The 27926-nt window shown below is 48.8% G+C and overlaps 1 protein-coding gene across 1 annotated transcript; it reads right to left on the bottom strand.

The window, feature by feature from the left end:
* Nucleotides 1–1618: 1618 nt before the first annotated feature.
* On the bottom strand, nt 1619–9214 carry LOC124127802 (carotenoid isomerooxygenase-like). Its single transcript, XM_046491173.2, has 3 exons — nt 8826–9214; nt 4554–4784; nt 1619–3032 (listed from the first exon to the last, which is right to left on the bottom strand). Exons 1-3 carry the CDS (start codon nt 9066–9068, stop codon nt 1863–1865), a joined length of 1644 nt encoding a protein of 547 aa, XP_046347129.2. The 5' UTR covers nt 9069–9214; the 3' UTR covers nt 1619–1862.
* Between the last annotated feature and the right edge of the window lie 18712 nt (nt 9215–27926).

The following is a 27926-nucleotide window of genomic DNA, read 5'->3' on the forward strand; positions in this document are numbered from 1 at the left end:
CTGCACCACATCCCCACCACACCACCACCAACACACCACCACTACACCACACCACACCACACCACCACTACACCACCACTACACCACACCACCACTACACCATATCACCGCTACACCACACCACCACCAATACACCACTACACCACCACTACACCATATCACCACTACACCACACCACCACCACCACACCACCACCACCACTACACCTTTTCACCGCTGCACAACACCACCACTACACCTTTTCACCGCTACACAACACCACCACTACACCTTATCACCGCTACACAACACCACCACTACACCACACCAACACACCAACACTACACCACCACTACACCACACCATCACACCACCGCTACACCATATCACCGCTACACCACCACCACTACACCACCACTACACCATATCACCACTACACCACACCACAACCACCACTGCACCACCATTACACCACATCCCCACCACACCACCACTACACCATATCACCGCTACACCAAACCACCACTACACCACACCACCACTACACCACTACACCACCATACCACCACTACACCACCGCTACATCGCCACAGCACACCACCACCACCACTACACCATATCACCGCTACACCACACCACCACACCACCACTACACCACCACTACACCACACCACCAAGACACCACCATACCACCACTACACCACCGCTACATCGCCACAGCACACCACCACCACCCCCACCACTACACCATTACACCACTAGACCACACCAACACTACACCAACACTACACCACCACTTCACCAAACCGCCATTCTACCAACACACCACCACTACACCACACCACGGGACAGTGGGTTATCATTAAATCAATAACAACTGAAGCAAAGAGAGGCGGTAGTTTTCAACACCATTTTAATTGTGTTTCGTGATATGATGATAATAACATTTCATTTTCTCACAAGTATAACCAGTCGATTGCCGCTGAAAAGCAATCATTAACGAGAGTTGCAGTAGATCTCAGAAATATCTGGTCGTTCGGACAGCATCACTTTCAAAGATAAGAGTTATTTATTAAATAAATAATAATCCACACTTGTGGATGAAATTGACTGCCTGATACAGGTGTTTGAACATGAGCCTTGACACGCCTACAGTAACAACAACAACATACATACAGCAGTACAGTAACAACAATATACGTACAGAGGATGTAACACAACAACAATCACAAAAACAACAATAAATGTAGGCCGGTGGCACTAACAGCACTAAGGACAAAAGTAGAAGCTCAATATGCACCCGTATACACATATATCCATTGCACGGAATTCAAAAGTCTAATTTCTTTGGGTACTAGTAATCATCATAAAACACCAGCTGACCTAAGCCCGATCCCGGTCTTCTGTTGTAACAATATAAACTGACGAAACGAAATTAGCGAACTGACAGAAGGCCCAAGATCAGCATTGGTCTTACACAAAGACCCGGATGTTCCAAATGCTCCTTTTATGTCTTATGTTGTGAACCAAGGTGAGGGTAGAACACCCACACACGGGGTACCCCACCCCACCCCACCCCACCCTACCGCACCCCACCCCACCCCAACCACACCCCTCTCCCAAAACCCCACACCCACCCTTCCGTTATATCGCCGATCCCCTTTTCTTTATCAAGTCTATCGTGACAAAGAGTGTCAAAAGAGGTGACGAAAGGGGTGACCATAGGACCATAGGGGTGACGAAAGAGGTGACGAAAGAACACAGACACGTACACAAATACTACTCCTTAACATACCAACCCTAAAACATTTGTGGTTATTCGTCGCATTAGGTATTACGTAGTCTACTGCTGTTTCCCAGAAACTAGCCCGTTAATTCCGACCTCAGTAGATCTCCGGGAAGAAACGTCCATGCAGTGAGAAGGGGATGACAGTTGGGAGGTCTGCTCTATTGGTCAACTCCATCGTACGAGCATCCAGCACGGCCAGGTAGGTCGTCCTCCGCACGCCATCCAGGATGGGTAGCATCAGAACACCATCATCCTCCGCCTTGCCCCGGGGGTTAGGCACGAACCACGCCTCCGAGGGGTAGTGGTATGGGACGTACCACACCTTGTCCCCATTCTGTTTACATAGGTCTTTCTTGACCAGAGCAATTTTACTGAGTGTCACGTTGTCTTTCTTCAACACGATTCCGTAAGCGTAACAATACGGCCGAGCTCGGTAGTTTTCGTTGATTGCCGGCATGTCGATGTTTGGCGTGTAGGGGGCGTAGGCTGGTCCTTTAAATGTCTCAACTCTCACTTTTTTTGTGGCTAGGGATATGTGGTAGCGTTTAATTTGAGCAAGTGCGTCAAACTGGTTTCGTTTGATTGGATCTGTCAAAACCTTCATTTCTAAATTCTTGACGAAATCGGGGCTTGTGTAGGCAGACACGTCCAATATTATACCTGTGTCGCTCGTCTCGAAGGCATTTATATGATGCATGGCAAAGACATTGCCTGTTGTCAAGGAGGTTACTTTGCCTGTTTTCAACTCTACCACATACACAGTTGTCGGCCGATTGGGATACCAATCCAGACAATCGAAAGGCTCGGCTTTGAGCACCATTTTCTTAACGTTCACATAGAAGGGGCTCGCAAACAAAATGGCGTAGTTCTCTGTCACGGAGAAGGAATGCATGTACGGCACACGATCAACGTTCCATCTAGAGATGGTTACTCGCTTTGTAGGGGAGACAATTCTTATTAGACTGATGGCACTACTGGTCCATGGCAATACGCTGACACTCGACAAGAACGTAATGTGATGACCGGTTCCTGGTTCCGGAAGTGGGTGTGCAGACGACAATAAATTGAGAAAACCTAACAACCCGAACCCGCTAGAAGAAGTAGATACGTGTGCCGACACGGCACCGCCCGTAGATAGGTCACGTGGGTAGAAGACGTAATACTTCCAGAAGTCGCTGAGAGCCACGTATTCCGTCAGATTCCGTTTATTGTCGGTGAAGGCGTAAATGTTGACGTTCATGTTATCGATGCCTCGTACCAGTGCCTGCAACATACATGTAACGTGTATATAGATAATATTTTAATATGGAGCTGGCCTATTCAAAGCATGGGGTATGGATTGCCTCATATTCCCGAGGCAAGAGAGTTAACTGACCATAAAAGTCCAGTTTCCACCCTTGCCGAACTAGGCTGTAATTCCTGGACTCGATCGTAGCGCCACCAGTGGCTATTACGAGTCATGTCCCTACTGAGCCTCTCCTATGGACCAATCACATTCCACCTCTCGTATCACTTGCAGTTGTATCAAACAAAATGGCAGCGCCCAGTCAGGACGATCTGATCGATAATGAAGTTCTGTAGTGTGATAAAACGGGTCTTACATCGCGAACTGTATTAAATTTCGTGAGCGCCTTGCTTAAAAACATGAAAAGATTTGGAAAATATTTGTTGACAACGAGTTGGCGGTGTACATGCTTCGACCGAAATCTACACAACAGTTTACTGACCGGATTTCGATTTCGTTGCACGAGTTTGATTGTACTGTGCATAGACTCGTTAGTTAGTTCCAAGATGTTCCAAGATGTTGGAAATGATAAACTATTTATCTTCATGCTTAAGGAAAGATTAGTTGATATATTTTCACAAGATTGGCACTGTCAAATATCATCCTCAAGGTTTTTATGCCATTATACGAATATAAAATCTTTACTTGTTCCTGAAAAATATGTATCTGTACTTCAGGATAGAACTTTGAGAAGATCTTGGTGTAAATTACGTATATCATTACATAATTTTAATGTTAACAATCTCAGAAAGAAAAATGTACAAGATAAAGAAAGTAGTTTATGCCGTTATTGTAATGAAGGCTATGTTGAGGATGAGTTTCATGTACTTCTCATTTGTAAATATTATCAGTTTCTTAGAAATAGATACCTCCCTATGATTTCAACTATGTACAAAGATGAACAACTGATGAGAAATTTGTTGAACTCCTGCAATGCAAATACAATATCATCTCTGTCAATATTCCTGAAGAAGATTTTTGAAATTAGACGTTAATATTTTATGTAAACTTATTATTACCTACACGTGACTGTACAATGTTGATACAAAAAACAAACACTACTGTACTATTGGTCATAAGGCCTAAAATATTTAATAAACTTCTGTTCTGTTCTGTTCTGTTCTGTTAGTTCAGCCAAAATGTACCTTCATAATACCATCCTAGTTCGGCAAGGGTGGAAACTGGACTTTTGAGGTCAGTTAACTCCCTTGGTTCGGGAAGATGGGATTGCCTGGCCAACTCAAGCGTTCAACGAAGCAGAACATTTAGAAACGTGAGTGGGTTCAACGCGGGTTTCAACAGTATTTACAACACGGCGTACCAGCATGGTGGTTTAACATTATTACCACTTTGATGAAAACCACGTGCATGGGTACGGTGCTGACAAACCCAGAAACATAATCAGAACGAACCGGCATGCGTTTTCACATCGGAATCTTCCGAAAACAGTCCAGTCTTGAAGAAAAGATGAGGATAATTAACATGGGACTATTGACATACCTGAAATTTCTCTACTTGGGAAAACTCCGGCTCTACACCTTGAAATAGGAGGTATGGGGCGATTGTTTTTTCTTTCATTGAGTCCTTGTAGAAATGCGTACGGAGAAACTTGGTAGAGAAAAAGACGGAGTTGTTTCCGGGAAAACGCCAACTAGCCAGCTTCGCAAAGGCGTCGAACGAATGCGAAAAGTTACGTGGTCCGTTGGAGAACGACCCAAGACCATTTCGCACCTGAAAACAAGAGCGAAAGACGTTTGAGTATATTAAAAATAAATAAATATGAATAAATTTATATAGGAACCCTTGAATATAAAGGAACCGTCAAGTCTGTTATCTTGTCCTAAAGGGGATGAGTATTGGCTGCTAGAGCTGAGAAGGGGATGAGTATTGGCTGCTAGAGCTGAGAAGGGGATGAGTATTGGCTGCTAGAGCTTAGAAGGGGGTGAATATAGCCTGCTAGAGCCGAGAAGGGGATGAGTATTGGCTGCTAGAGCTGAGAAGGGGATGAGTATTGGCTGCTAGAGCTGAGAAGGGGATGAGTATTGGCTGCTAGAGCTGAGAAGGGTGTGAATATAGCCTGCTAGAGCTGAGAAGGGGATGAGTATTGGCTGCTAGAGCTGAGAAGGGGATGAGTATTGGCTGCTAGAGCTAAGAAGGGGGTGAGTATAGCCTGCTAGAGCTGAGAAGGGGGTGAGTATAGCCTGCTAGAGCTGAGAAGGGGATGATTATAGCCTGCTAGAGCTGAGAAGGGGTGGGTATAGCCTGCTAGATCTGAGAAGGGGATGATTATAGCCTGCTAGAGCTGAGAAGGGGATGATTATAGCCTGCTAGAGCTGAGAAGGGGGTGTATATAGCCTGCTAGAGCTGAGAAGGGGATGAGTATAGCCTGCTAGAGCTGAGAATGGGGTGAGTATAGCCTGCTAGAGCTGAGAAGGGGGTGAATATAGCCTGCTAGAGCTGGGAAGGGGATGAGTATAGGCCGCTAGAGCTGAGAAGGGGATGATTATTGGCTGCTACAGCTGAGAAGGGGGTGAGTATAGCCCGCTAGAATTCAGAAGGGGATGAGTATAGCCCGCTAGAGCTGAGAAGGGGATGAGTATAGCCTGCTAGAGTTCAGAAGGGGATGAGTTTAGCCCGCTAGAGTTCAGAAGGGGATGAGTATAGCCCGCTAGAGTTCAGAAGGGGATGAGTTTAGCCCGCTAGAGTTCAGAAGGGGGTGAGTATAGCCTGTTAGAGTTCAGAAGGGGATGAGTATAGCTCGCTAGAATTCAGAAGGGGATGAGTATAGCCCGCTAGAGTTCAGAAGGGGATGAGTATAGCCCGCTAGAGTTCAGAAGCTGATGAGTATAGCCCGCTAGAGTTCAGAAGGGGATGAGTATAGCCCGCTAGAGTTCAGAAGGGGATGAGTATAGCCCGCTAGAGTTCAGAAGCTGATGAGTATAGCCTGTTAGAGTTCAGAAGGGGATGAGTATAGCCCGCTAGAGTTCAGAAGGGGATGAGTATAGCCCGCTAGAGTTCAGAAGGGGATGAGTTTAGCCCGCTAGAGTTCAGAAGGGGATGAGTTTAGCCTGCTAGAGTTCAGAAGGGGATGAGTTTAGCCCGCTAGAGTTCAGAAGCTGATGAGTATAGCCTGTTAGAGTTCAGAAGGGTTCTGAGTATAGCCCGCTAGAGTTCAGAAGGGGATGAGTATAGCCCGCTAGAGTTCAGAAGGAGATGAGTTTAGCCCGCTAGAGTTCAGAAGGGGATGAGTATAGCCTGTTAGAGTTCAGAAGGGGATGAGTATAGCCCGCTAGAGTTCAGAAGGGGATGAGTTTAGCCCGCTAGAGTTCAGAAGGGGATGAGTTTAGCCCGCTAGAGTTCAGAAGGGGATGAGTATAGCCCGCTAGAGTTCAGAAGGGGATGAGTATAGCCCGCTAGAGTTCAGAAGCTGATGAGTATAGCCTGTTAGAGTTCAGAAGGGGATGAGTATAGCCCGCTAGAGTTCAGAAGGGGATGAGTATAGCCCGCTAGGGTTCAGAAGGGGATGAGTATAGCCCGCTAGAGTTCAGAAGGGGATGAGTATAGCCCGCTAGAGTTCAGAAGGGGGTGAGTATAGCCTGTTAGAGTTCAGAAGGGGATGAGTATAGGTCGCTAGAGTTCAGAAGGGGGTGAGTATAGCCCGCTAGAGTTCAGAAGGGGATGAGTATAGCCCGCTAGAGTTCAGAAGGGGATGAGTATAGCCCGCTAGAGTTCAGAAGGGGATGAGTATAGCCCGCTAGAGTTCAGAAGGGGATGAGTATAGCCCGCTAGAGTTCAGAAGGGGGTGAGTATAGCCTGTTAGAGTTCAGAAGGGGATGAGTATAGGTCGCTAGAGTTCAGAAGGGGGTGAGTATAACCCGCTAGAGTTCAGAAGGGGGTGAGTATAGGCTGCTACAGCTCAGAAGGGGATGAGTTTAGCCCGCTAGAGTTCAGAAGGGGATGAGTATAGCCTGCTAGAGCTGAGAAGGGGATGAGTATAGCCCGCTAGAGTTCAGAAGGGGATGAGTATAGGTCGCTAGAGTTCAGAAGGGGGTGAGTATAACCCGCTAGAGTTCAGAAGGGGGTGAGTATAGGCTGCTACAGCTCAGAAGGGGATGAGAGTGGAAAGGGTGAATGTTTTATCAGTATGCTCTGAGGTCAGAAAGAAATCAATCTCGTTAAAATCAGATCTAAGTTCTCGCTATCGCTAAACAAAGATCTGAGGACATCCCATTACGGGTCACGTCAGAACGACCTTTCATCCGACCAATCAAAGCGTCTCTTACCAGATCATGAAAGTGACAGTCGGAATGAGTTTTCTAATCATGCAACCTCGAAAACGTTAACACGGTGTATTCCGAACGACAGTTACGGCCCGTACGTCTGATTCCGTCAAAATTATCGTCTACCTCTCGCTTCCGTGGGATAAACATTTGAACGGAAGCGGCGTTGCACAATACGTGAGAAGCACTGCCATACAATCTCAACCATATATTAGACATTCCGGAATCTTCGTTTGTTCAGTTTTCAAAACTTCAATCAAGAACTGTATCAACATATTTTTCAAGCGTAGTCTGAAATGAAAGTCGACAGGTTGAAACGAGTGCCGTAAAGCTCGAGAGAGCTGCTTTCTAAATGGCTGATGTCGACTTCATGTTAGTCATTTCAGTTGTCGGTCAAAGTTCGCGAAAGGTCGTTCTGACGTGACCCGTAATTGGATGTGCGGCAGCGAGAACTTAGATCTGATTTTAATGAGATCGGTAGAAATTAATGGCCGCCAAACATCGACGTATGTTTATCGCTCCTCCCCTCCTACCCTCCTCCCCTCCCTAACAACACAGTGGCAACCGCGGTTATGACAACAAAGACCCAACCTCCGGTATACAGTGCTCTGACCCGTGAAGAAACTAGGTAATGCCCCATGCGGCTGACGGAAGATAACTCATCCGTTTTCTTGAAAATGTCTCATTTAGAACATACGGAGAAATATCACCAAGCCAAGGCAATCTCGGTCTGTCGCCATGGGATAGTGTCAGTGAGGGTAAGCAATTTGCGAACGCACGCGGTGGAACGTCGTAAAGTTACCGTAGATGAAGTTTTTGGTCCAAATTCCTCAAAGCAGTCTTAGCGGTGAGAGTAAGACCATTTTAAGTCCACGTTAAAGTATGGGAGATACGATGGTCTTGGTGCTAAGATCGTTTTGTGCAAGTAAGCTCTACCGTCGTTTGGGAGATGACCGGTCTTCTTGGCTGTACTGTGTTTTATGAAACAACTTGACTTGTTATGTAAAATACCAAGGTCAAGGCAGCGGCTATAATCGTTTGCATTATCCTAGGATCAAATGGAAACATGTGACAGACATCACGACATGTGAGTGTAGGTACTCCTTGGTGTCATCGATTGGAATTTGCATCACTGCATCCAGATACTAGGTCTTCAGCAACCCATGCTTGTAAAAGGCGACTATGCTTGTCGTAAAAGGCGACTAACGGGATCGGGTGGTCAGGCTCGCTGACTTGGTTGATACATGTCATCGATCCCAATTGCTTAGATCGATTCCCATGATGTCAATCACTAGATTGTCTGGTCCAGACTCGATTATTTTACAGACCGCCGTCATATAGCTGGAATATTGCTTAGTGCAGCGTATAAAAACAGACAAACAAAAGCATTAAGAAACAAATCTTCGGCAATAAATCTTCCGCATCCAGATATACCTTCCTTCAATAAAACACATCCCAGTTATAACACTTATAACTAACATAAGTCACTTACCAGCGTTCCGCGGAGCCAGGGTGGAGCTGGATGATCAAAGGTCAAGGCCACATCATGCATTTCCCTTAGGTTAGAAGTGAAGAGAAGCTCGAACCCAAGGTCATCTGTTCCACTGCATATTATGGGCACGTGCATCACACTACAGAACGCAGACAGGATCTGATACATCAACATGGCTGGTGGTGGTTGTTGTACACAGGTGTCCGTATAACACAGATTGTTTGAATGCTGTGAAAAACACATATAATATAGTTTCAGACGTCACTGTTGTCCGTATACGACTCCGTCGACAATCCTGTGTTGTACACGGTTGACGGCCGGTTGTGTCAGTGGCTTGTTCCACTGGTGGTCAGATATGCAATGAAGATCCATCGGCAGCGCAGCCTATATAGCACCGCGAGGGGCTGTGATGCGGTGGATGATCTATGGTCCGTTTCAGATAACTCTGCATCAATGGGCCTCACTTCCGAGTTGCTGCAGTGGAATTGTTGTGCAGGGAATCCAGAGATTCCGTTGTAGACTCAATAAAGACAATATTATTTAATAGACGACCCATGTACCTGGATCTATCTATCTATCTATCTTCTATCACAAAGTTTCGTTTTTTACACCTATCTTGAACCTAAGATCTTGGGTTCGAGTTCCCAAGTCGCTGTGTTTGTCTGCACCATACAAGTACACGAGATTTTCACCAAGTGGTCAACGTTTATGTGTCCGTGGGGTGTGTGTGTGTGTGTGTGTGTGCGGTGTGTATGTGTGTGTGTTTGTGTGGTGTGTGCGGTGTGTGTGTGTGTTTGTGTGTGGTGCGTGCATATGTGTGTGTGTGTGTGTGTGTGTGCATGTGTGTGTGAGCTTGTGTGCGTGCGTGGTGCGTGCATATGTGTGTGAGCGTGTGTTTGTGTTTGTGGTTTGTATGTTTGTTTGTGTGCGTGTTTGTGTGTGTGTGTGTGTGTGTTTGTTTGTGTGCGTGTGTTTGTCTGTCTCTATGTGTGTGTGTGTGTGTGTGTGTGTGTGTGTGTGTGTGTGTGTGTGTGTGTGTGTGTGTGTGTGTGTGTGTGTGTGTGTGTACCCGAGTTTTTCACCAAGTGGTCAAAGTTTGTGTGTGTGTGTGGTGTGTGTGTGTGCGTGTGTGCGTGCATATGTGTGTGAGCGTTTGTTTGTTTGTGTGTGTGGTGTGTATGTTTGTTTGTGTGTGTGTTTGTGTGTGATGTGTGTTTGTGTGTCTGACTGTGTTTGTGTGTGTGATGTGTGATGTGTGTGTGTGTTTGCGTGCGTGCGTGCGTGCGTGCGTGTATGTGTGTGTGTTTGTGTGTGTGGTTGGAGTTCCAAAGTCACTGTTTGTCTGTACCATACAAGTACCCGAGTTTTTTCACCAAGTGGTCAACGTTTGTGTGTGTGTGTGTGATGTGTGTTTGTTTGTGTGTACCTGTCTGTCTGTGTGTGAGTGCGTTCAATACCGTTAAATGCGGCGTAAAACACAAGTCACCCGCTACTTCGAAACAGATGATCTTGAGTTACTTAACGAATAGAGATATGACAAAAGCACTTTTTACACACATCGCTAATACCACTGTACGGGGGGTACTTCCCCAAGTGTCTGTTAACTATGAGTGACATCGTATTCTATCTAAGAGTGTGTGTATAAATAATTGCCATCCTTTGTCATTTTGAACAGACTATGCCAAATATCATAAACTTTAAGGGCGTTTTATCATTGAATCAATAATATTCTTAATGTATCGTCACTCGTCACTCGTCACTCGTCACCTCATTACGATGACGCTATAACACCGGGGAAATACATGGTGTTAGGTTGGGTAAGGCAAGAATTTCCGGAAACTGCCGTTGTGGAAGGAATGTTTGCTAGGCAACGCAAGGACTTGTAATCAGAGTTAGCTGTCGATGTAACATTGCGCCGTGAATAGCATCTGTCTCGCGCGTCAACGTTAGAACCGTGGTCACTCTAGCGGTGAGGTGAACTGGTGTTCAACGTCGCGTTTAGGAGTATTGCACTTCAATAACGATGCACGTGTGTGTCTGTGTGAGGGAGAGGTGGGTAGGGAGGGGAGGGAAAGGTGCGTTGAAGTGGGGTTCAACGCCGTGTTCAAGATCAATGCACTTATATAGCACTTGAGCGCACTTATTGCATATATAACCCCATGGTACCTGATATGGTTAATTGCCTCTAGCAGTTGGCGACCTACATCCCGATTTTAAACTGTAATAGCCTTACCCGCTTACTTCTCAAATACTGGTTTTATAAACAATTTTTTTATGTTCTAGTTCTCATACTGACAGCCGTCGAAATATTTTTACATCCTATTAGTATATAACTTGTGCTAGTCACGATATGGCTGAAATATTGCCGATGTGACTTAGATCTTCACTCATTTACTCACTCATTTGGGGGATAAAGAGAGTAGAAACATTTAACATTTAAACTAAGCTGCTATATCAAACTTAATGCCGCTCTGGTAATGCTTGCTAATGTACCTCGTCAATGCCAAATAATTACACTGACACGTAATTGCACTAATGTGTACGTGATAAACAACAGGTGCTCAAAATGATGTCATTAATAGACCATGGTAAAAAACCATGGTGTGTTTCACGGGATATTATGCTTTTCCTACATCAAAGAACACCTGCTTCTGTCAAGTTAAGTTAACTGTGCAATTATTAGGGTGTTTTTTTGTATATGTGTCGTTTGTTTAGACATGTGTATAGTACTGACGTCGCATTCATTGACATTGACACCCAAACAAAGATGTCGTGATCTGAGAACAGATTTTATTACGACACGACAGGGGTTAGCCTGCCATCTATGATATTTTGTAGTGAGTGGAGTTGTAACAAATTACACATTTAACCATGTGTAAGTTTAAGATTGAATATTATAGGTTATGAATTGGATTTATAGGTTAACATCAATTCTTGATTACATGACACTTTTTTATGGACAACAAAGTCTTTATTCTTTATAACGACGTTTTAGGGAATGTTCTTCCCCCTCTATCAGAGGACTACCGTGATGATGGAGCGAGAAGTAGCTATGAGATGCTACAAAGAATAAAAAAGTTGTCATCCATAAAAAGTGTCATGTATCCATATTCTTCTAAACTTCTAAACTTCTAAACGCCTATCAAAGACTTCATATCAATTCGTGTTGTCAAAAGTAAAAGCTTAAACACTATTAAAATGTTAATGACAATCTACTAAACGCAATTGGATGCTCGCATCTTCAGCAGCATTCTGTAATATTATAAGCTTACTTCCCGTGCCTGTAAATTAGGCCACTAGAAACAGTGTTATAATGTAAGGTGAAGTCCTGTCCAGATACAATGCTGTTCCGCAGTTAAGCCTAAGTGAAGCGGGGAGAGAGCATTTCCTTGTTGCTCACCTAATCTTGCCGCTACGGGGAAACTTGTAAGGCGTGACGAGTACAGTATGCGCAGACAAACATTGCACAATGTGACAACGGGGCTACACACATTCCTCGCCAGGATACAACGGTTGTAATATTTGAACTTATCTGATGTTACTACTTCCGTGTAAATACAGGAGTGTGGTGAAGTGTGGTGAAGTATGGTTTAACCTTGCGTCCAAGATAATTGCACTTTTTTTACAAGTCCGGACTTATAGCAGCATTTCTAGCCCCAGCCCACTGAGATACCATGCCGGTGTTTAATATGAATAGCCCAGTGGCACTTAGACACGGTATTGTAACTCAGAACCGACTAGTTCTTGTTTTAGCCACTTAATGCCGAGCTCCAGAAAGGGTGAGAACAAGTACCATCTTTTACTAGTATGTTTTTTCTAATGAAGCGGCCGGGAATCGAACCACCGACCATTCACTCTCTGAGCAGACGCTCTATTTACATGACCACAGAGGAGGTTGTAAATATAGGTTAGGAAGGGTACTGAGTGAGTGAGTGAGTGAGTATGGTTTTACGCCGCTTTTAGCAATATTCCAGCAATATCACGGCGGGGGACACCAGAAATGGGCTTCACACATTGTACCCATGTCGGGAATCGAACCCAGGTCTTCGGCGTGACGAGCCAACGATTTAACCACTAGGCTACCCGACCGCCCCTGGAAGGGTACTGAAAACCCTTCGGACTTCTTATTGCAAGTTAACTAGGTCTCGTGAGTGAATGAGTGGGTATGGTTTTACGCCGCTTTTAGCAATATTCCAGGAATATCAACGGGCTTTACACATCGTACCCATGTCGGGAATCGAACCCGGGTCTTCGGCGTGACGAGCGCAGTGATAAGGAACCGATTCGCGGGGGTGAGGGTGGGGGTATTTATCTTCTGGTTTTACCAATAAACAAACAATTGCAGCTTGAACACGCTGCATGTCAGAAACTGCATAGTTGGAAATGAAATCTGAAGTGTTCGGCTCTTCATTTCAAAGAAAATTGCATATTTTAAGAAAGTGCCCCAAAATATGTTCCGCTCAGAACAGATATCCAAGGCCCCCTCCTAGACAAACATCTTGTCTCTGAAATGAACATATTTTACAGAAAAAAACAGTTGCTAAATTACAGTTACAAAATATAATGAAAAGGAGCCCAGATACTTTCTTCATTTGTATTGTAGTAATCTAGACTTGCCAAACATTATAGACTTGTATAGTTGTATTGGATATGTTTGTTTCAGGGTCTGTATGACAGACTAGCGCCTTCCTCGAGCGTTCAGTGGTCGGCCTCTGGAGGAATGCGTCCTCCTGTCCATGCAGATGGCGTGGTATTGCAGGAGTAACATTGTGTCGGGAGAAGGGCTTGTCACAACGTGTTAACATCGCTATGGTATCTGGGTCTAATTGCAATCATGCTATTGCCTCCGGCATAACGCTCAGACGTCGTGCAGTGAAAGGATAATCACTTGAAGCAAACCCTGGTCCTCAGTACAGGACACACGTTAACGTTTATGTATGTCTTTAATAAATCAGATTGCGGAACTTGATTTCCTCACCTGTACACAAACAGAACACTGTAATCATTTAAATTAATTTAAAATTTAAGAAAACCAATGATCGCATATTCGGCAATTTGTCCTAAATTAAATGTGAAGTTACATGGAGAGGATGAGCCAGTGCTTCATTATTACGCCAGCGGAGGGAAATCGATTATTGAACCAGTGCAAGAAATGAGGAAGTGTGACTTACATCTCAAACAGTGAGTGAGTGAGTTGTGTTTAACGCCGCTTTGAACAGAATTCAAGCTATATCAAGGTGTGTCAGCTTAATGTTGGAGGAAAGCCCGAAGTGATGCAGGTCTCAAACGTTTACCACTTTGGTGAAACCCACGAGCACGGGTATGGTGCTAACAAACCTAGAAACATAATCGGGGCGAACTGGGATTCAAACCCACAATCACAAGTTTCTGGCGTGCCCAAGATACGCAATTCTACGCAGCGAATTGTGGCGCCTTAGACGACTGGGCCGTCCATGCGCCATATCCAAAACCTGGTCTAAAGTAGTCATGGTAATACAAAAACAGATTTCGTCCTCTTATTGCTAAATGGGAGCTCATTCATCACCATGTTCATAATAACAACAGTAGTCTTACCCGGGGAATGAGCTCTGTGACCTGCAAGTTGAGGAAGAAATCACTTCACTGGATCGGACCATGTATAATTTTACAACTCTGGTATAAGTCCAAAGAGTACAAAAATGAAAATATACTACTCAAAAGAAGTTAAGGATCACCTGATTCTTTCATAATGGTAAAGTAAATCTGTCATGACATGAGAGATTAACTATAGTAATATGAAAGAATCAGGTGATCCTTATCTTCTTTTGAGTAGTATATAATATATATGCAATGGCCTCTTGCCAAAGGGAGTCGCACACTTAACGAAATAGCATTAGACTCCACGACACAGCTCGTGTATGTATAATACACCATCACTCGCTACATACACCATCACTCGCTACATACACCACTCCAACATACAACATGACTCGCTACAAACACGATCACTCGCTACATACACCATCACTCGCTACATACTCCATCACTCGCTACATACTCCATCACTCGCTACATACACCACTCCAACATACAACATGACACGCTACATACACCATCACTCGCTACATACACCACTCCAACATACTCCATCACTCGCTACAAACACCATCACTCGCTACATACACCACTCCAACATACAACATGACACGCTACATACACCACTCCAACATACAACATGACTCGCTACAAACACCATCACTCGCTACATACACCATCACTCGCTACACACACCATCACTCGCTACATACACCATCACTCGCTACATACACCACTCCAACATACAACATGACTCGCTACATACACCATCACTCGCTACATACACCATTACTCGCTACATACTCCATCACTCGCTATATACTCCATCACTCGCTACATACACCATTACTCGCTACATACTCCATCACTCGCTACATACTCCATCACTCGCTACACACACCATCACTCGCTACATACACCATCACTCGCTACACACACCATCACTCGCTACATACACCATCACTCGCTACATACACCATTACTCGCTACATACTCCATCACTCGCTACATACTCCACTCCAACATACAGCATTATTCGCTACATACACCATCACCCGCTACATACACCACTCCAACATACAACATGACTCGCTACATACACCATCACTCGCTACATACACCATTACTCGCTACATACTCCATCACTCGCTACATACTCCATCACTCGCTACATACACCATTACTCGCTACATACTCCATCACTCGCTACATACTCCATCACTCGCTACACACACCATCACTCGCTACATACACCATTACTCGCTACATACTCCATCACTCGCTACATACTCCATCACTCGCTACATACACCATTACTCGCTACATACACCATCATTCGCTACATACACCATCACTCGCTACATACTCCACCACTCGCTACATACTCCATCACTCGCTACATACACCATCACTCGCTACATACACCATCTCTCGCTACATACACCATCACTCGCTACATACACCATCACTCGCTACATACAACATCACAAGCTACATACAACATCACTCGCTACATACTCCATCACTCGCTACATACACCATCACTCGCTACATACACCATCACTCGCTACATACTCCATCACTCGCTACATACAACATCACTCGCTACATACAACATCACTCGCTACATACACCATCACTCGCTACATACACCATCACTCGCTACATACTCCATCACTCGCTACATACACCATCACTCGCTACATACACCATCACTCGCTACATACACCATCACTCGCTACATATTCCATCACTCGCTACATACACCATCACTTGCTACACACACCATCACTTGCTACATACTCAATCACTCGCTACATACTCCATCACTCGCTACACATCACTCGCTACATACACCATTACTCGCTACATACACCATCACTCGCTACATACACCATCACTCGCTACATACACCACCACTCGCTACATACACCATCACTCGCTACATATTCCATCACTCGCTACATACTCCATCACTTGCTACACACACCATCACTTCCTACATACTCCATCACTCGCTACATACTCCATCACTCGCTACATACTCCATCACTCGCTACATACACCATTACTCGCTACATACACCATCACTCGCTACATACACCATCACTCGCTACATACTCCATCACTCGCTACATGCACCATCACTCGCTACATACTCCATCACTCGCTACATACTCCATCACTCGCTACATACTCCATCACTCGCTACATACACCATCACTCGCTACATACTCCATCACTCGCTACATACACCATCACTCGCTACATACACCATCACTCGCTACATACTCCATCACTCGCTACATACTCCATCACTCGCTACATACACCACTCCAACATACAACATGACACGCTACATGCACCATCACTCGCTACATACACCACTCCAACATATTCCATCACTCGCTACAAACACCATCACTCGCTACATACACCACTCCAACATACAACATGACACGCTACATACACCATCACTCGCTACATACACCACTCCAACAAACAACATGACTCGCTACAAACACCATCACTCGCTACATACACCATCACTCGCTACACACACCATCACTCGCTACATACACCATCACTCGCTACATACACCACTCCAACATACAACATGACTCGCTACATACACCATCACTCGCTACATACACCATCACTCGCTACATACACCATTGCTCGCTACATACTCCATCACTCGCTACATACTCCACTCCAACATACACCATTATTCGCTACATACACCATCACTCGCTACATACTCCATCACTCGCTACATACTCCATCACTCGCTACATACTCCATCACTCGCTACATACACCATCACTCGCTACATACTCCATCACTCGCTACATACACCATTACTCGCTACATACACCATCACTCGCTACATACACCACTCCAACATACAACATGACTCGCTACAAACACCATCACTCGCTACATACACCATCACTCGCTACGTAGAAGATATTTGAACAAAATGTTTTACTTTACGGAAATCATTACTTGGTCTCTAAACAATTCACGTGAATGGTAACATAGACATTCTACTCGGTGACAGCATGGTTCTGAAAGCTGATGTTGGTACGCGATGTATCCAACTTCTTTGTCAAAAGAAGGGCAAAGCTATACCTCCGGTAAAGACAGATTCTATCAGAGAATACGCAAGGCACTTAGTTTGCCATAAAAAATCATGTGTGACATGTGGCAGAAAAAGGGGGAAAGTATTACGAGATAGTTTGACAAAGGCGTCGGTAGAACCCAAGCATGATGGTGATGGAAAACGCGAGTTACCATAGCAACCGCGAAGCTGAAACTATTAGCCCAATTACAAGCAGTTTGAGAGCCACACTGGAAGAATACCTCTTCAAACCTTCTGGACTGCCTCCGTGGTCTAGTGGTAGAGCGTCCGCCCGGACAGCGGAAGGTCCGGGGTTCGCTCCCCGGTCGCGTCATACCAAAAGAAGTTAAAAGATGGTACTTGTTGTTACCCTGTCTGATGCTCGGCATTAAGGGGCTAAAACAAGGACTGGTCGGCTCGGAGTCAGTATACTGTGTCTGAGTGGGGTATTCATGTTAAAATTTCAACTCACCTCAAACCTTATGAGACAAAGGTGCATCTCATGGAGAAAATCAGAGTAATTAAAGCTCTATACATTGTAAGTGAGAAAACTTAGCTGCACTTCAAGGTCACATTGTTGCACGTATTCCGTCGCACTCCGAGTTAAACCCCACACTTAACTGATCTGGAAGAGTGAGTGAGTGAGTATGGTTTTACGGTGCTTTTAGCAATATTCCAGCAATATCACGGCGGGGGACACCAGAAATGGGCTTCACACATTGTACCAATGTCGGGAATCGAACCCGGGTCTTCGGCGTGACGAGCGAACGCTTCAACCACTAGGCTACCCGACCGCCCCTTGATCTGGAAGAGTGAGTGAGTGAGTATGGTTTTACGCCGCTTTTAGCAATATTCCAGCAATATCACGGCGGGGGACACCAGAAATGGGCTTCACACATTGTACCCATGTCGTGAATCGAACCCGGGTCTTCGGCGTGACGAGCGAACGCTTCAACCACTAGGCTACCCGACCGCCCCTTGATCTGGAAGAAAATGCAAGGGTTTTATGTCCAGACACAAAACGACATGTTAGTTAACCGCTGTGAACTCCTCAGTCAATCAATATATGTGCATACCAATATCTGATCATGATTTAAGATTCTATGAATTGCTACTCGTATATACCTCATGTACCAATGTTGAGTTATGTCTACTGAATTGAAATTAAAAAAATAATTTTAAAATATTTAAAAAATGCTGTGAAAAATCTTACATTGGCATCATTTTCGCAGAAACACAAGAAATGCAAAATGACAAAGTGCAGAAGACGACGTGATGCGTACAAAGCAGGAACGCCGTCGGCAGTGTGTGGCTGACGTCAGTCGGACAGATCGGACACCAGGTCCGAGGAATGTGATTAAATGATTTTGACACGACCCCTGACCTCGCGTCACCAGCCACATGCAGATGCAGGTGGCCAGGTAAAAGAGGGAGCATGTTACAGTCTGTTTCGAATTTGTCGTCGTTCGTATAAGTTTGTTCAAAATCGAGTATTTTTCATACATAAGCACCTCCAAAAGTATCAATAATACTATATTTGTGCAATGTGTAAACTGAGGTCAAACGACACAAACTGACATTCAATGCTATTTTCCTGTGTTTATACATATTTACTGAATCGCGGAAATATTACTGTGCGAGATAAACTGTCACTTCACCTCTAATTCAGTTACTCACAAATCCAGATCAGGACCGGTGCTTTAAGTAAGAGTTGTTCAAACTAGAGTCATCTTGACATGCCCAAAGTCATCCTGGTGTTATGCAAGGTGGTTCCAGGAGATGCGACGTAAGGTCAAGGTCAGGTATTTCTAGGGAAAAGAACAACAGAAATAGACGACCGAGTTAATTCTTATAACGAGCACGGGCGTATCAGATGGCCACGCACTTTACCACTGGCAGGTGGAGGTTATATAAGACACGCGATCGATATTGATAGATGACACACTTATACTCAGGGACAAGAATTTTGATGTGCAGGCTATTTCCAAAGTCATTATCTTGTACAGCAAATGCTCACAATAGGGGAGAGGGTCTTATTTGGAGTGGTTGGGTAAGGGGACAGGGAAACAAAGCGAGAGGGCGGGTTGGGACGAGGGACAGGGAGACAGAAAGGGAGGGAGAGGGTGGCGCGGGTAAAAGGACAGGGAGACAGAATGGAAGGAGAGGGTGGGGCGGGTAGAGGAACATGGAGACAGAGAGGAAGGGAGAGGGCGGGGTGGGTCGAGGGACAGGGAGACAGAGAGGGAGGGAGAGGGTGGGGCGGGTAAAAGGACAGGGAGACAGAGAGGGAGGGAGAGGGCGGGGTGGGTCGAGGGACAGTGAGACAGAGAGGGAGGGAGAGGGTGGGGCGGGTAAAAGGACAGGGAGACAGAGAGGAAGGGAGAGGGCGGGGTGGGTCGAGGAACATGGAGACAGAGAGGGAGGGAGAGGGTGGGGCGGGTAAAAGGACAGGGAGACAGAGAGGAAGGGAGAGGGCGGGGTGGGTCGAGGAACATGGAGACAGAGAGGGAGGGAGAGGGCGGGGTGGGTCGAGGGACAGGGAGACAGGGAGGAAGGGAGAGGGCGGGGTGGGTCGAGGAACATGGAGACAGAGAGGAAGGGAGAGGGCGGGGTGGGTCGAGGGACAGGGAGACAGAGAGGGAGGGAGAGGGTGGGGCGGGTAAAAGGACATGGAGACAGAGAGGAAGGGAGAGGGCGGGGTGGGTAAAAGGACAGGGAGACAGAGAGGAAGGGAGAGGGCGGGGTGGGTAAAAGGACAGGGAGACAGAGAGGGAGGGAGAGGGCGGGGTGGGTCGAGGAACATGGAGACAGAGAGGAAGGGAGAGGGTGGGGCGGGTAAAAGGACAGGGAGACAGAGAGGGAGGGAGAGGGCGGGGTGGGTCGAGGAACATGGAGACAGAGAGGGAGGGAGAGGGTGGGGCGGGTAAAAGGACATGGAGACAGAGAGGAAGGGAGAGGGTGGGGTGGGTAAAAGGACATGGAGACAGAGAGGAAGGGAGAGGGCGGGGTGGGTCGAGGGACAGGGAGACAGAGAGGAAGGGAGAGGGTGGGGCGGGTAAAAGGACATGGAGACAGAGAGGAAGGGAGAGGGCGGGGTGGGTAAAAGGACATGGAGACAGAGAGGAAGGGAGAGGGTGGGGTGGGTAAAAGGACATGGAGACAGAGAGGAAGGGAGAGGGTGGGGCGGGTAAAAGGACATGGAGACAGAGAGGGAGGGAGAGGGCGGGGTGGGTCGAGGAACATGGAGACAGAGAGGAAGGGAGAGGGTGGGGCGGGTAAAAGGACAGGGAGACAGAGAGGGAGGGAGAGGGCGGGGTGGGTCGAGGAACATGGAGACAGAGAGGGAGGGAGAGGGTGGGGCGGGTAAAAGGACATGGAGACAGAGAGGGAGGGAGAGGGTGGGGCGGGTAAAAGGACATGGAGACAGAGAGGGAGGGAGAGGGTGGGGTGGGTAAAAGGACATGGAGACAGAGAGGAAGGGAGAGGGTGGGGTGGGTAAAAGGACATGGAGACAGAGAGGAAGGGAGAGGGTGGGGTGGGTAAAAGGACATGGAGACAGAGAGGAAGGGAGAGGGTGGGGTGGGTAAAAGGACATGGAGACAGAGAGGAAGGGAGAGGGTGGGGTGGGTAAAAGGACATGGAGACAGAGAGGAAGAGAGAGGGTGGGGCGGGTAAAAGGACATGGAGACAGAGAGGGAGGGAGAGGGTGGGGCGGGTAAAAGGACATGGAGACAGAGAGGGAGGGAGAGGGTGGGGTGGGTAAAAGGACATGGAGACAGAGAGGAAGGGAGAGGGCGGGGTGGGTAAAAGGACATGGAGACAGAGAGGAAGGGAGAGGGTGGGGTGGGTAAAAGGACATGGAGACAGAGAGGAAGGGAGAGGGCGGGGTGGGTAAAAGGACATGGAGACAGAGAGGAAGGGAGAGGGTGGGGTGGGTAAAAGGACATGGAGACAGAGAGGAAGGGAGAGGGTGGGGTGGGTAAAAGGACATGGAGACAGAGAGGGAGGGAGAGGGTGGGGCGGGTAAAAGGACATGGAGACAGAGAGGGAGGGAGAGGGTGGGGCGGGTAAAAGGACATGGAGACAGAGAGGGAGGGAGAGGGTGGGGTGGGTAAAAGGACATGGAGACAGAGAGGAAGGGAGAGGGCGGGGTGGGTCGAGGGACAGTGAGACAGAGAGGGAGGGAGAGGGTGGGGCGGGTAAAAGGACATGGAGACAGAGAGGGAGGGAGAGGGTGGGGCGGGTAGAGGAACATGGAGACAGAGAGGAAGGGAGAGGGTGGGGTGGGTCGAGGGACAGGGAGACAGAGAGGGAGGGAGAGGGCGGGTCGAGGGACAGGGAGACAGAGAGGGAGGGAGAGGGTGGGGCGGGTAAAAGGACAGGGAGACAGAGAGGAAGGGAGAGGGTGGCGCGGGTAAAAGGACAGGGAGACAGAATGGAAGGAGAGGGTGGGGCGGGTAAAAGGACAGGGAGACAGAGAGGAAGGGAGAGGGCGGGGTGGGTCGAGGGACAGTGAGACAGAGAGGAAGGGAGAGGGTGGGGCGGGTAAAAGGACAGGGAGACAGAGAGGAAGGGAGAGGGCGGGGTGGGTAGAGTAACATGGAGACAGAGAGGGAGGGAGAGGTTGGGGCGGCTAGAGGGACAGGGAGACAGGGAGGAAGGGAGAGGGCGGGGCGGGTAGAGGGACAGGGAGATAGAGAGGAAGGGAGAGGGTGGGGCGGCTAGAGGGACAGGGAGACAGGGAGGAAGGGAGAGGGCGGGGCGGGTAGAGGGACATGGAGACAGGGAGGAAGGGAGAGGGTGGGGCGGGTAGAGGGGCAGGGAGACAGAGAGGAAGGGAGAGGCCGGGGCGGGGCGGGTAGAGGGGCAGGGAGGCAGGGAGGAAGGAGAGGGCGGGGCGGGTAGAGGGACATGGAGACAGGGAGGAAGGGAGAGGCCGGGGCGGGGCGGGTAGAGGGACATGGAGACAGGGAGGAAGGGAGAGGGTGGGGTGGCTAGAGTAACATGGAGACAGGGAGGAAGGAGAGGGCGGGGCGGGTAGAGGGACATGGAGACAGGGAGGAAGGGAGAGGGCGGGGCGGGGCGGGTAGAGGGACATGGAGACAGAGAGGAAGGGAGAGGGTTGGTCGAGGGACAGGGAGACAGAGAGGGAGGGCGAGGGTGGGGCGGGTAGAGGGACAGGGAGACAGAATTGAAGGAGAGGGTGGGGCGGGTAGAGGGACATGGCGACAGGGAGGGAGAGGCAGGGAGATGGGGGTGCGGGTAGAGCGGTTGGGAGAAAGAGGGGGCGGGTAGAAGGACATGGAGACAGAGAGGAAGGGGGTGGGCGGGGCGGGGCGGCTAGTGGGACGTTGCGACAGGGAGGGCGAGACAGGGAGATGGGGGTGCGGGTAGAGGGGCAGGGAGATAGAGAGAGGGAGAGGGCAGGGCGGGTAGAGGGACAGGGAGGAAGGGAGAGGGCAGGGCGGGGCGGCTAGAGGGACATTGAGACAGAGAGGAAGGGGGAGGGCGGGGCGGGTAGAGGGGCAGGGAGACAGGGAGGAAGGGAGAGGGCGGGGCGGGTAGAGGGACATGGAGACAGGGAGGAAGGGAGAGGGTGGGGTGGGTAGAGGGGCAGGGAGACAGGGAGGAAGGGAGAGGGCGGGGCGGGTAGAGGGACATGGAGACAGGGAGGAAGGGAGAGGGCGGGGCGGGTAGAGGGGCAGGGAGACAGGGAGGAAGGGAGAGGGCGGGGCGGGTAGAGGGACATGGAGACAGGGAGGAAGGGAGAGGGCGGGGCGGGTAGAGGGGCAGGGAGACAGGGAGGAAGGGAGAGGGCGGGGCGGGTAGAGGGACATGGAGACAGGGAGGAAGGGAGAGGGCGGGGCGGGTAGAGGGACATGGAGACAGGGAGGAAGGGAGAGGGTGGGGTGGGTAGAGGGACATGGAGACAGAGAGGAAGGGAGAGGGCGGGGCGGGTAGAGGGACATGGAGACAGGGAGGAAGGGAGAGGGTGGGGTGGGTAGAGGGACATGGAGACAGAGAGGAAGGGAGAGGGTGGGGTGGGTAGAGGGACATGGAGACAGAGAGGAAGGGAGAGGGCGGGGCGGGTAGAGGGACATGGAGACAGGGAGGAAGGGAGAGGGTGGGGTGGGTAGAGGGACAGGGAGATAGAGAGGAAGGGAGAGGGCGGGGCGGGTAGAGGGACAGGGAGATAGAGAGGAAGGGAGAGGGCGGGGCGGGGCGGCTAGAGGGACATGGAGACAGGGAGGAAGGGAGAGGGCGGGTCGAGGAACAGGGAGACAGAGAGGGAGGGAGAGGGCGGGTCGAGGGACATGGAGACAGAGAGGAAGGGAGAGGGCGGGTCGAGGGACAGGGAGACAGAGAGGGAGGGAGAGGGTGGGGCGGGTAGAGGGACATGGAGACAGAGTGGAGGGAGAGGGTGGGGCGGCTAGAGATCATGGAGACAGAGTGGAGGGAGAGGGTGGGGCGGGTAGAGGGACAGGGAGACAGAATTGAAGGAGAGGGTGGGGCGGGTAGAGGGACATGGCGACAGGGAGGGAGAGGCAGGGAGATGGGGGTGCGGGTAGAGCGGTTGGGAGAAAGAGGGGGCGGGTAGAAGGACATGGAGACAGAGAGGAAGGGAGAGGGCGGGGCGGGTAGAGGGGCAGGGAGATAGAGAGGAAGGGAGAGGGCGGGGCGGGTAGAGGGACAGGGAGATAGAGAGGAAGGGAGAGGGCAGGGCGGGTAGAGGGACAGGGAGACAGGGAGGAAGGGAGAGGTTGGGGCGGGGCGGCTAGAGGGACATGGAGACAGAGAGGAAGGGGGAGGGCGGGGCGGGGCGGGTAGAGGGACATGGAGACAGATAGGAAGGGAGAGGGCGGGGCGGGTAGAGGGACATGGAGACAGAGAGGAAGGGAGAGGGCGGGGCGGGGCGGCTAGAGGGACATGGAGACAGGGAGGAAGGGAGAGGGCGGGGCGGGTAGAGGGGCAGGGAGATAGAGAGGAAGGGAGAGGGCGGGGCGGGTAGAGGGGCAGGGAGATAGAGAGGAAGGGAGAGGGCGGGGCGGGTAGAGGGACAGGGAGATAGAGAGGAAGGGAGAGGGCAGGGCGGGTAGAGGGACATGGAGACAGGGAGGAAGGGAGAGGGCGGGGCGGGTAGAGGGGCAGGGAGATAGAGAGGAAGGGAGAGGGCAGGGCGGGTAGAGGGACATGGAGATAGAGAGGAAGGGAGAGGGCGGGGCGGGGCGGCTAGAGGGACATGGAGACAGGGAGGAAGGGAGAGGGCGGGGCGGGTAGAGGGGCAGGGAGATAGAGAGGAAGGGAGAGGGCGGGGCGGGTAGAGGGACAGGGAGACAGGGAGGAAGGGAGAGGGCAGGGCGGGGCGGCTAGAGGGACATGGAGACAGAGAGGAAGGGAGAGGGCGGGGCGGGGCGGCTAGAGGGACATGGAGACAGAGAGGAAGGGAGAGGGCGGGGCGGGGCGGCTAGAGGGACATGGAGACAGAGAGGAAGGGAGAGGGCGGGGCGGGGCGGCTAGAGATCATGGAGACAGAATGGAAGGAGAGGTTGGGGCGGGTAGAGGGACATGGAGACAGAGAGGAAGGGAGATGGGGGTGGGGGTAGAGCGGTTTGGAGAAAGAGGGGGCGGGTAGAGGGACAGGGAGACAGAATGGAAGGAGAGGGTGGGGGGGGTAGAGGGATATAGCGACAGGGAGGGAGAGGCAGGGAGATGGGGGTGCGGGTAGAGCGGTTGGGAGAAAGAGGGGGCGGGTAGAAGGACATGGAGACAGAGAGGAAGGGGGTGGGCGGGGCGGGGCGGCTAGAGATCATGGAGACAGAGAGGGAGATGGGGGTGCGGGTAGAGCGGTTGGGAGAAAAAGGGGGCGGGTAGATGGACATGGAGACAGGGAGGAAGGGAGAGGTTGGGGCGGGTAGAGGGACATGGAGACAGAGAGGAAGGGAGAGGGCGGGGCGTGGCGGCTAGAGGGACATGGCGACAGGGAGGGAGAGACAGGGAGATGGGGGTGCGGGTAGAGGGGCAGGGAGATAGAGGGACGGGGGCTTGGTGGGTAGAGGGACAGGGAGACAGAGAGGGGGGCAACACAAATGAACGAAGAAGTGAAATTCATACAATGGACTCTTCCAGCTATCATCGCAAATCTTACCGTACCTTATCCATGCACCGTGTCTTCTCAGTCGCGATTTTGGAAAACGAAATAATTTTGGAATAAGTGTGCTGAGCCTTGTACTTTAAACAGCGCGCACTGAACAAAACAGTAGGCTGCGCATATGAAAAGCTACAGGTCATAAAGCAAGGGACATAAGCCATGGTGTGTTTATTAAGGAAATAGAACTCTCGGTAAATGTGAAAAATATGAACCGATTTAATTAATAAACTATATTGGTTACTTGTGATATTTGTGTTGCTTTGGCTATGAAACTACCAGGTAAATAATTTTCATGTTGAAAAGGTACAAGAAAAATAGGCTCCTTCTCGTGTGAACTTGCCCTTTAACCGTCCTTTGGAAGAGAAAGAGAAATTGGGAAGGTTGAAGGATGACGTTTACTCTGATGACTTGTATACATTTTACTTCTTAGAGATGTAATTATTTTGAATACTTTTTCTCATTGCCGTTTCGGGTTTTAGCAATAATAGGGCTATATGTGTGCGGTGGTTTATTTACATAGCTTTCTGTGTAGATTCAGGAGCACTTTCTAGAACCAGAGACCATGTTTAATTTATCAAGACTGTGAGAAACTGACACCACCATGTTGATAAATGCCCTTTTTACTTCGCTGCACAGGATTATGTAACTTAATGAATTTGGAGAAACCTTGCATGATCGAGTTCGTGTTGAATTCCGTCTTCGGAAAACATTCATGAGTAGCTTCTTCCCGTAAAAATTGATTTTCCGTCAGATCGACTCAAAGTTATTAAGAAGTCGAAAGGGCTCAAATTATCTCAACAGGGGGGCACGGGTGGCCCAGTCGTCTAAGGCGCCGCGATTCGCTGTGCAGAGTTGCGTCCCTTGGGCACGCCAGAAACCTAGGATTGTGGGTTCGAATCAAGGTTCGCCCCGATTATGTTTCTAGGTCAGTCAGCACCATACCCGTGCTCGTGGGTTTCACTGACGTGGTAAACGTCTAAGACTTGCATCACTTCGGGCTTTCCTTCCACATTAAGCTGACACACCGTGATATAACTGGAATACTGTTAAAAGCGGCATTAAACCCATCTCACTCACTCACTCACTTGGGTGAGATTCCCTATTTAAATACAGGGCTCATAAGCAAACAAAATGGATGCTGTTACAGAATCAAAGATGAATGTGGTATTTTAGAACGGGTTGTAGTCATATTCCAAATTTTTAACGATTTAGCACGCGATGTTGAAATATAGGTAACTATGTTAACCTAGCGAGTCATCATCAGCTGTGTGTAACACCCCCGGTGACAATTCTGTCAGCAAGCTCTCATTGGTGACCCCATTTTAAATTCTGGTGAGGGACTTGGGGTGGTGGCGTCATTTCTTGTTAGTGACGTAATATTGTTACGTCACTCGCTTCTTCAAAACACAATAGGGGGTCGGGGGACACAGCTCATAATTGTAGTAAATTTAATTTAATTCAATTTAATTTGAAAAACTCAGTCTCCATCTACTGGAAAAATATTTCATCCTAAAAAAAGTCTCATCAGTACACAAAGCCAGAATCCTTGACATCGAGACATGAACATGATTGACAGTATGTCTGTAACACTTATTTATTATTCCTCATTTCAAATCCTTCATTTCAAGACCGCCTCCGTGGTCTAGTGGTAGAGCGTCCGCCCGGAGAGCGGAAGGTCCAGGGTTCGATCCCGGGCCGCGTCATACAAAAAGACGTTAAAAGATTGTACTTGTTGTTACCCTGTCTGGCGCTCGGCATTAAGGGGCTAAAACAAGGACTGGTCGGCTCAGAGTCAGTATACTGTGTCTGAGTGGGGTATTCATGTTCAACTGCGGCATGGTATCTCAGTGAGCTAGCACTATAAATCGGCATCAGTCCGGACTAGTACAAGCAGCCACACACACACATCCACGTGCATGCACGTCGCTATATAAGTGCAATAATCTTGGACGCGACGTTAAACCCAATTTCACCTCATCTTCAAAACACAATAGGGGGGTGGGGGACACAGCTCATAATTGTAGTAAATTTAATTTAATTCAATTTAATTTGAAAAACTCAGTCTCCATCTACTGGAAAAATATTTCATCCTAAAAAAAGTCTCGACCGTAATATGGCCAAACTCATCAGTACACAAAGCCAGAATCCTTGACATCGAGACATGAACATGATTGACAGTATGTCTGTAACACTTATTTATTATTCCTCATTTCAAATCCTTCATTTCAAGACCGCCTCCGTGGTCTAGTGGTAG

The sequence above is a fragment of the Haliotis rufescens genome, unplaced genomic scaffold (genome assembly GCF_023055435.1).
Source record: "Haliotis rufescens isolate VD_foot unplaced genomic scaffold, xgHalRufe1.0.p SCAF_10, whole genome shotgun sequence".
Taxonomy (NCBI): domain Eukaryota; kingdom Metazoa; phylum Mollusca; class Gastropoda; order Lepetellida; family Haliotidae; genus Haliotis; species Haliotis rufescens.

What these genes read in the sequence shown, in the direction of transcription:
- LOC124127802 (XM_046491173.2), bottom strand. Translation starts at nt 9,068, where the DNA reads ATGTGTTTTTCACAGCATTCAAACAATCTGTGTTATACGGACACCTGT. An exon ending in CCTGGCTCCGCGGAACGCTG is followed by an intron (nt 4,785 to 8,825) that starts GTAAGTGACTTA and finishes TCTTGTTTTCAG; the next exon opens with GTGCGAAATGGTCTTGGGTC. An exon ending in CCCAAGTAGAGAAATTTCAG is followed by an intron (nt 3,033 to 4,553) that starts GTATGTCAATAG and finishes TGTATGTTGCAG; the next exon opens with GCACTGGTACGAGGCATCGA.